The sequence below is a fragment of the Pseudophryne corroboree genome, chromosome 1 (genome assembly GCF_028390025.1).
Source record: "Pseudophryne corroboree isolate aPseCor3 chromosome 1, aPseCor3.hap2, whole genome shotgun sequence".
NCBI lineage: Eukaryota > Metazoa > Chordata > Amphibia > Anura > Myobatrachidae > Pseudophryne > Pseudophryne corroboree.
In genome coordinates, this window is record NC_086444.1 from 273,750,650 (window position 1) to 273,760,796 (window position 10,147).

A 10,147-nucleotide genomic window follows, 5' to 3' on the forward strand; every position below is an offset into this window, starting at 1 on the left:
ACTTTTCTGCAACAAGGCCATGACTTACTGTAGGTCTTCGTCTGGCCTCCCTCAAGGTTCACATATCTGCCTTGTCTGTATGGTTTCAGAGAAAAATTGCGTCTATATCTGACGTTCATACTTTCACTCAGGGTGTCCTTCGGATTCTCATGGGATCTGACTGTTGTACTGAATGGCTTGCAAGAGTCTCTAAACCTTTTGAGTCGGTGGACCTTAAATGGCTCACGGCCAAGGTCCTGTTCTTGCTGGCTATTGCCTCTGCAAGACAGGTGTCGGACTTAGGGGGTCATTCAGACCCGATCGCACGCTGCGCTTTTTCGCAGCCGTGTGATCGGGTCAGAACTGCGCATGTGCGGCCGCATTGCGCAGGCGGGTCAGTGTGGGCAGCGACGCCTCCAACGAAGAAAGCGGTCGCAGCGGCGACCGCAAGAAGATTGACAGGAGGAAGGCGGATCCGGGCGTCAACTCACCATTTTCGGGGCGTGGAGAGCCGAATGCAGGCATGTCAAGGCGTTTGGAGGGCAGATGTCTGACGTCAATTCCGGGACCTGCAACGCTGAAGTGATCACACAGGGTAAGTAAGTCTTACCCTAGTCTAGTTCTGCACAAAACTTTTTTGGCATAGCAGGGTTGCACAAGCGATCGCAGCCTTGCTATGCAAAACTACACTCCCCCATAGGCGGCGTCTAGGTGATCGCACGGGCTGCAAAAAGTGGCAGCGTGCGATCAACTCGGAATGAGGGCATTAGGTGCCTTGTCCTGTCGTCCACCCTTTCTGATATTTCACCATGGCAGTTGTACGAACTTGACTGGGTTATTTACCTAAGGTGGTGTCATCTTTTCACCTTAACCAAGAGATTGTGGTTCCGGCCTTTATCTCTTCGGATTTGTCTCTCAAAGAACGTTCTTTGGATGTGGTTAGGGCTCTCCGTATCTATGTGGAGAGGACTGCCTCCATCAGGAGGTCTGTTTGGTTTCCACAAACGTGGCAGGCCTGCGAATACCTTGGCCAGGTGGATTAGAGTGGTGATTGCGAAAGCTTATGCGCAGGCTGGACTTCCAGCTCCTGCTACTGTTAAAGCCCATTCTACTCTGTCTGTTGGACCTTCTTGGGCGGCCCGCCGTGGCAAGGCGGCTACGTGATCCTCAGTGAACACGTTTCTTAGGTTTCATGCCTTTGATACCTTCGCCTCCCAGGATGCTTCCTTTGTACGCCGGATTTTCATATCCGCTAAGGCGCGTCCCCTCCCTTGAGGAACTGCTTTAGGACATCCCCGATGTTTCCCTGTGGAAACCAGTGTATCCTGCTGCAGAAAAGGAGTGTAATGGTAGACCTACCATGGTTAACACACTTTCTGCGAGGTACATTGTGTTCCACAGGGCGCCCACCCTGACGCACCTAGCTTCTTTGGGTTTGTATGGCATTAGCCGCTGGTAACTTCTCCTGTCGTGAGAGTGTGGTTCTATGTGACTAACATCTGCCTTCTCTCTTGCCTGCTCGTGCTTTTTACTGGTTAACGAAACTGAGCTCTCGGTGCCTGGAGGCAGGGTTATAGCGGAGGCCCAAATGCATCCTGGGACAGCCTAAAGATTTAGCCTGTTGGTGCCTCTGGATCAAGATCCACTCTACACCCCGATGTTTCCCTGTGGAACCCAATGTCCCTCGCAGAAAGAGTGTTAACCAAGGTAAGTCTACCATACCACCTCTTATCTGCAGTACATATCTTCTGCTAATTTTATAAAAATAATTGATATATTTTTGTATGGATAAGATAAACATTAAGTCATTATTTCCCAAATCCAGTCATGCAGGTTTTCTAGGTCTCACCACATAGTCACGAGAAATCACGTGAAATAATTAGACTAAACTAACGTGTTGGCCACAATCTGTGCTCAAGCAACGTGATCTGGATAACGAGCACTTTTAGGAAATACTGGGGACCCACACTTCGGAAACTCTGAGTTAAGTGAAATTGTATCCTGCCGTATATACTTCTCTAGAATCAAGCAGCATGATAGAGCAGTGATCATGTCTCTCATAAGTCACTAATGACATCACATCTGCTAATAGGTAGAGCAGCTCCCATTCTGCAAACTAATGACCTAATTTAGCTACAGTACCTTCAATTGCGTGTACAAAACATATACTGACACTATTTTACTACTTCATCATGACTAGTCCATTCACGACTAGATATCTTTCTCTTCTGTCCTTCCCCCTTATACCTCTTACTCCTATTACTCTGATCCCACTCTATGCCTATCTTCTCTTTCTCTCCCTTCCCCAACGCTCCTCCATTTCTGTCCCTCCGCTTTTCCTGTGTCTTCTGGATTGCCAGATCAGTCTGCAACAAGCTGACCCTCACCCAAAACATCTTTATCTGTAAATTACTCAACCTTCTTGCTGTCATGAAACCTACAGATATATCCTCATAAATCTTGCTTCAGTGCGCCACATAGCGGGAGATGCATGAGTGAGCTGACGGGTCTCGTGCAACTACGGCATCTTTTTTTGCCGAAAATGCATCTTATTCACATTGTTATGTGAATAGAATGCACAAGCAGACTCTGCCTAATAAAATTATATGCTGCATGCCTATATACTCTGTGCAACTGCATCCGAAATGCAGGGGCGTCTCTAGAGAGGAGGGGACCCATGTGTAGACTCCGTGTGTGGGCCCCCTCCTCTCCCGTAGCCGTTGCGCCGCTGCTAGCGCACTGACCACTAGAGACTCTGGCACAGTGCCAGAGTCAACTGCGCATGCGCAGGACTCAGAAAAATGGCCGCCACGCCATTTTTTCGGAGTCCTGCGCATGCGCTGTAGACTCTGGCACTGTGCCAGAGTCTCTAGTGGTCAGTGCACTAGCAGCGACGCAACGGCTACGGGAGAGGAGGGGTCAGTGATGGACGCACATGGTCAGTGATGGACTCTGGAAAGGTAAGTATAGGAGAAATGGGTGCAGTGTGTGCCCTCCTCCGGGACTCACTGCACACATTATAGAAATGCCAATGCCGAAATGCTAAGTTACAGTGTTTTCATAGAATCTGCACTACTGAGGCATGCCAGGGTATTGTATGACTGAAAGGCTGTTTAACGTGCAGGGAGGCTAGATGAAAGTGGAAACATCTGTATCTATCTCCTAGTGACACCACCTCTACTGCTGCCCTGTCCTATGGGGGTCTACTCTCCCACTTGCAGAAATGACAGGAGTTCCCTGACACCACCAAGACAACTATACCCTAACTGCACCTTCTGTGTCATTTCCCCAGAAGCATTTCTCTCATTGTCATTAAGATACCCTTGATCCTCATCTTCCATCTATCTAATTTTGCATGCCACCCATTTGTCTGCCTGGTATGTCCACCCATTTTCTTTACATCTTCTCCACCTGCCTTTCCCAATTTCTCTTATCTGGTCTCCTATCATCATCCTTGGGGACTTCAAACAATCTCTCCAATACTGCTATCGCTCATCCTCATTTGACCTTTCCAAATGGACCTCCTCCATCTCTCACATTAATGGTCACTCTCTCTTGACCTGGTATCACGCTACTGTTTCCAACTTCAACAACTCCCCCCTCCCTCTCTCTGTCCACCACCTACTCTCCTTCAGCATTATCCCTCCCATCATTCCACCCCCTCTTCTAAGGCAAATTGTACTAGGTAGATTTTTGTTAGCCTTGACATCACTAGCTGGTGATCCAGGACCAAATTTATGGTCATGTTATAGGCCAAACCAGATATTTGGCTGCCAATTATATAATATTTTAACAAACAGAATTGCCACCCTGTCCAGCACCACGTAATTGAACCTAAAGGTCCATACACACTGGGCGTTTTTGCCAGCGTGTATGAACAGCGTTGATCGCTGGGCTGAAAAGCACTCACATACACACTGAGCGCTTTTCCCCGCTGCCCAGCGATGTCAGCGGGGGTGAGCGGCTTCCATAGCAGGGCGCTATGGAAATCCGCTCACCCCGCCGTTCATCTACTGGTAATACCAGTAGATGAACGGCGGCTGCCAGCGATGAAGCGGGAGCGCGCATCAGCGCTCATCGCTTGTCCATACACACTGGGCAGCTTTGAGCTGAAAGCAGCTCAAAACACCAAAAGTGAGCTGCTTTCAGCTCAAAATCGCCCAGTGTGTATGGGCCTTAAGAATGACATGTAAGCAAAATGTACTTTAATAATAATTTTTGATAAATTTCTCAATAAGACATTTTTGCCTTAGGGGTGCTATAAAAAAATGCTGATACTCTAGTGGTCCATGATTCAGGAAAGTTTGGGAACCATTGTTGTATGACCATGGCCTTGCTACTGACCTTGACTCTGCTGCTCCAGCTGTTACCATTAATCTTTGATTGTCTCCTCCCCAACTTTGGCACTCTACATTAACCCCGCTTTCTCCAAAATTGCTCTTGCTTTACTTAGCTCCTATGGAGGAAATCACATCAAGTTCTTCAACTTCAATTTCTATGTCTCATCCCATAGCTGCATTTTCTTACTTGCTAAACAATTCTACTTCAGTGCCCTCATCTTCTCCAAGACCTCCAACCCTCACTACCTCTCCACTACCTTCAACTCTTTTTCTTCAGTGGGCCTGATTTTGTCACCCACTTCAACTTTAAAATAGCTTCTTTCTACCATGAAATTTTATCACTTTAGGCTTCATCTCCTTCTCCGCCCTTTCCGGGATTGCCAATCTTGTCATCTTTCACCCTAGTCTGTGTGACTGAAGTTACTGTCCCTCTGACACTATTCCATCCAACATCCTCTGATCTTTTGCACTTGAGGCATGTTTTTCCACATTGCCTACCTGTTAAACTTATCTCTTTCTTCTAGCATCTTCCCTTTAAGCATTCTACTGTCTCTCCCATTTTTAAGAAACTCAATAATTACCATCCCATTTCTCTTCTCCCCTATGCCTTTTAGCCCATCAAGTGTGTAATTTAGAATTGCCTCACCTCCTTCCACTCCCTCTTAGACCTGCCGTGGTTTTAGATTGTAAGGTACTGATTTGAATGGGCAGATATTTTTTGTAAAAGTCCTGTTGAATATGTGTGCGCTATATAAATAAAAAATAATAAAGTTAATCGATAGCCTCTGGATTTGGCTGTGAGGTCATGTCACAGTGCACTGGAACTCAGCACTTATATACCGTGTCTGGCAGTGCTGGTTTGTGGGATCCCCTGCAGGGCAGCATGGGATGTCCACTGTTGCAGTTCCCCTCCCGGCTGCTGCGGGGTCTTCTGGTATCTCCTGAGTCCCTGAGTGCTGCTGCTGTGGCTCAGCCTTCTGTCTCCCTATCAGTAGCATCTCCTCTCTCCTGGCAGCTCGAGCCCAGTCCAGATTGCTGTCGCTGCCATAGGGATGCACGTTCCACCCTGTTCAATATTTAAAGGGCCAGGAGTGCCAAAAGTGTGACATCACATGGGCGCCTAGTTTGACTCTCCTCCCTAGAAAGGCTGTCTCTGAGTACTATTCAGGGCCAGAATATACAGTAGGCTAGGGATGGCCTTCGGTGGGCTGTCCATCAACGGTGCCATTGTCAGTAACCATCAATGGCACATAAACCATCTATAGTGAACCATCCATGGTTTGCACCACTCGATGGCCACTGCTCGCAGGTGCTGGCCGGGGTGCCAGCCAATTTAAAATGGGAGCGGATCTTAGCGGGCCCTGGGGGGGGGGCTAATAATAACATTTATTAATTACGTCTTTGGAGGAAATGTGCATCCTCCGAGTACACACACCTTGCGGTGTGTCATATTTGAGCCCCTACTCATCCTGCAGGCAAGCACCATGACTGCAACAGGCAGGTCCCTCTGTTGCTTAACAGCATTCAAAATTCTCTCTTCACATGCAACTCTTAATCAGGCTTTAAATCCATCCCTTTGAGCTTTCTCTTGCTTTTCTTGCTTAGAAAATGCTATATTATCTACTAAGTTGTTTTCCTTAGAGACCGTTTTATTGGTGGATGTTATTTTCCATCGTCAGTTAAAATGACAAAACGAATAAATAAGTAATTTTATGCTTGTTTGCATTTCATTTCAGTTCTGCAGCCGAGACAAGAGGTCCTTCTAGACAACGAACCATACTGTGATTCACCAGAGAAATAGCATTCATGCAACAGTGTTTGAAACCACTTTATCAACATTATTTTGGCACATTATTTTGTTTCCATTTAGGAGACATTATCATAAGTGCACAAGGAAAAACTGCTAAAATTCCATTGTTTGAAATGTTATTTACTTTTATGACCATGTACTGCTTACTTTGTTTTCTATTGTTTGTAAATTGGGTGTTATGCTCTGATTAAATTATTTTGTTCCATATTTTTTTTTTTGCTTTCATTTATGGCTTACTGAGATTACTAATATAACATTAGCAAAGTAGTTCTATGAAGTCACGTGGAAAGAACACTCTGCAGTAAGTAAGTCATTACCATAACTGTGTTTTACCATGTAGCTGAACCTTTGAATTGTGGTTTCACAAATAATTGGCTATAATAATTTTTAGGAAAATTGTTCTGAATTTCCACACAAACATGGGCAGATTGATGTGTATATATAACTAGCGCTTTCCCGCGGTTTCGCTCGCGTGGACGTCTATTATTGCTCAACGGAACTAATTTTACAAAGACAGTAGTGCCATCTAATATTGTGATGTATATTTTATATGTGCACATCGGCAGCTATTCAGCCCATTATTCAGCTGAATAGCCCATTACTGGGAGTACAGCCAGGCAGTAAAGTAGCATGTGATCGACAACACTCTTTTGAGCATGTAGCATCTGTGTATTTGGCCTCCCTCAGACTGCCCTCTATAAATATCTCCAGGTCTGACATGCCTTGCACACTCAGCTTGGGTCCCGCCCTGTTTTGCTTTCACTCTTAAGCTTCACTTCTTCGGTAGTCCTCTTGTAAGATGATTTCCTATTTTAATAGCTCTCTTATTTCCCGTAATTTGACAAATGCTTATTTTCACCTTCGAATTAAATGGGAAAGGTATTTAGGCTGCCTTCAGTATGAACAATGGACACAGTTATTGGACTCTATACAGCACCTTTCCCCATGTATCTGTTTTCAGCAAATTCAATTTTATTTTGCATAGGTCATATCTTACTCCTGTCTCCATAGATCTAACTGTCCCAAATGTCGTGCACATAACTGCAATTTTTGGCATTTACTATGGGAGTGCCCGAGGCTTGGTGACATTTGGAAATTGGTGTGGGCCAATATTCAGTTTACCATACCAGTGCTGCCACCTACAGATGGTGAACTTTGGACATTGAAGAAAATAGGATTTATGTCTTACCTGGTAAATCCTTTTCTTCGCGTCCATAGGGGGCACAGGAGTTCTAACGCTGAGTATGTGGCTGGCTGGGAGCAGGCTGGTACCAAAAAGGTTACTGTAAAGTACCCAGCAGGCCTTGCCTCCCCATCCCCTATACCGCGCCGCCAAGCCTGCCAGTTTTGTTAGCAAGCATAAGGCAGGAGCAGCATACAGAGGAAGGAAGAACGTCACAGACACCTCACACACAGAAGGTCATTGTGAAGCCAGAAGGTCGCACACCACCTACACAGGAATCCAATCCCGCAGGACAGGTGCGTCAGGAAGGGCGTCCTGTACCCCCTTATGGACTTGAAGAAAAGGATTTACCAGGTAAGACATAAATCCTATTTCTCTAACGTCCTAAGTGGATGCTGGGGACTCCGTAAGGACCATGGGGAATAGCGGCTCCGCAGGAGACTGGGCACATCTAAAGAAAGCTTTAGGACTATCTGGTGTGCACTGGCTCCTCCCCCTATGACCCTCCTCCAAGCCTCAGTTAGATCTTTGTGCCCGAACGAGAAGGGTGCACACTAGGGGCTCTCCTGAGCTTCTTAGTGAAAGTTTTAGTTTAGGTTTTTTTATTTTCAGTGAGACCTGCTGGCAACAGGCTCACTGCATCGAGGGACTAAGGGGAGAAGAAGCGAACTCACCTGCGTGCAGAGTGGATTGGGCTTCTTAGGCTACTGGACATTAGCTCCAGAGGGACGATCACAGGCCCAGCCATGGATGGGTCCCAGAGCCGCGCCGCCGGCCCCCTTACAGAGCCAGAAGACAGAAGAGGTCCGGAAAATCGGCGGCAGAAGACATCCTGTCTTCACCAAGGTAGCGCACAGCACTGCAGCTGTGCGCCATTGCTCCTCAGCACACTTCACACTTTGGTCACTGAGGGTGCAGGGCGCTAGGGGGGGGCGCCCTGAGCAGCAATAAAAACACCTTGGCTGGCGAAAATACATCACATATAGCCCCCAGGGCTATATGGATGAATTTTAACCCCTGCCAGAATCCATAAAAAAGCAGTAGAAAAGTCCGCGAAAAAGGGGCGGAGCCTATCTCCTCAGCACACTGGCGCCATTTTCCCTCACAGCTCCGTTGGAGGGAAGCTCCCCTGGCTCTCCCCTGCAGTCACTACACTACAGAAAGGGTTAAAAAAGAGAGGGGGGCACTAATTAGGCGCAGTATTAACAATACAGCAGCTATAAGGGGAAAAACACTTATATAAGGTTATCCCTGTATATATATATAGCGCTTTGGTGTGTGCTGGCAAACTCTCCCTCTGTCTCCCCAAAGGGCTAGTGGGGTCCTGTCCTCTATCAGAGCATTCCCTGTGTGTGTGCTGTATGTCGGTACGTTTGTGTTGTCAAAGTCAAAAATATTACATAGAGAGAACATACAAACCACACACACATTTAAGTCGCTATACTTGCAAATATGCGCAGCGAGCACAGCAATATATGGAAACACACGCATTTGCTCGGACATGGCACGGAGATGGATTCTGCGCTTGTTTCATACAGTACATGGTTATAATAATGTCAAGCACCAGACATCATGGAGATTTAGAATTGGCTGATGAATTGATGTCATGAATATGTATTATCTGAACAGAACCAGATGCGCCCATCATGTTTGGTATTGAAGCAAGCAGAATGATGTGTGGGTTAGTTTGATGCTGGTTGTGAAGTTGTGGGACATTGCAGCGGATAGATATGATTATATGTATAAAAGCTGAGATCACTTTGTTGAGAACAATGGATGATCAAGCCAACCTTTTACTAAGATTTTCAGGGCTGAACCTGATTAACATATACAAAGGAGAGAGAGAGACCCCTCCCCTAGGAACAGACACACAGGAGGATAGTTCCTGTCTGGGGGGGTTGGGGGTCAGTTTTTGCAGGTGGCCTCAGAGAACAGATGTAATGAAGCTACACTCAGAACAAAGCTCCCAGAAGCATGGCTGGATCATCACCAGGCACCAAAGGCTAAGTATTGAATTCACATGGCTAGATAAGGAAATCTAGATAGATTGCTTTAAGGTCAATGGTGCTGGATTAAATAGGATATTGTAACTTGGTTGTGTGATTGTTGGGTGTTTGTGTTGACACTCTGTGAAGTCTGTGATGAATTGGAACAGTAGACAATCTGTAGCATAGTATTTGTGGTATTTGTTTGCCTATGGTGATTTAAAATAGATTGTGCTGGTTAGTTATAATATATCTTGTTAATCATAAATACCACCATGCAGTTACGTTTGAACATGTGCTGGTAGCAATGGCAGGCTGAGATGTGTGGTTACATTGTGATCTGGTCTTGTGATGAATATGCTCTGGTTATTGAGATACTGAAGTTGTTTGGAATGTGAAAGTGAATAAGATGGTTCTAGGAAGTTGGATTGAAATTGTGAAAGGTGATTTAGATGGTTTGGAATTGTAAAATCAGAACATATGCATTGTTCTGAGGCTTGGACAGTTTGGAATAAAATGGAGTCCTTCTGCTATGTGATTGTGGGGTAGCAGAGAGTGCCATGTGTTTGGACCTGCAAATCTAAAATGGCTGCTGCCGGGTATTTTCCCCTCCCCCTTTCAACCATGTGGTGCAGTCTTTGGAATCATGGGAGCTTTAATAAAATGGAGTCTAGCTTCTGTCCCATGCGGTATTGTAGGGTTGTGTATATAGGGACTGCCAGTATGGGTAAGGTCAAGTATTTTCTCCACAAAGATTCTCAGCATTGAATAACTGCGCAGCGATTGTTCCTCACATGTGTAAGCTTCGCTGCAACCATATTGATCTTCTTGTTATTGTGAGCCAATCTCT

The 10,147-nt window shown here is 45.9% G+C and overlaps 1 protein-coding gene across 7 annotated transcripts in view; it reads left to right on the top strand.

Moving 5' to 3' along the window:
* Positions 1-6,336, top strand: part of LYRM7 (LYR motif containing 7) — a 168,577-nt gene extending 162,241 nt beyond the window's left edge. For all 7 annotated transcript variants that reach the window (XR_010250492.1, XM_063964263.1, XM_063964262.1 and 4 more), the window contains one exon: positions 6,056-6,336. Coding sequence is in view for 6 of the 7 variants with exons in the window: in XM_063964262.1 (XP_063820332.1) it covers positions 6,056-6,120 (65 nt within the window). In the remaining variant the exon portion in view is untranslated. The remainder of the gene's footprint in view (positions 1-6,055) is intronic.
* The last annotated feature ends 3,811 nt before the right edge of the window (positions 6,337-10,147 follow it).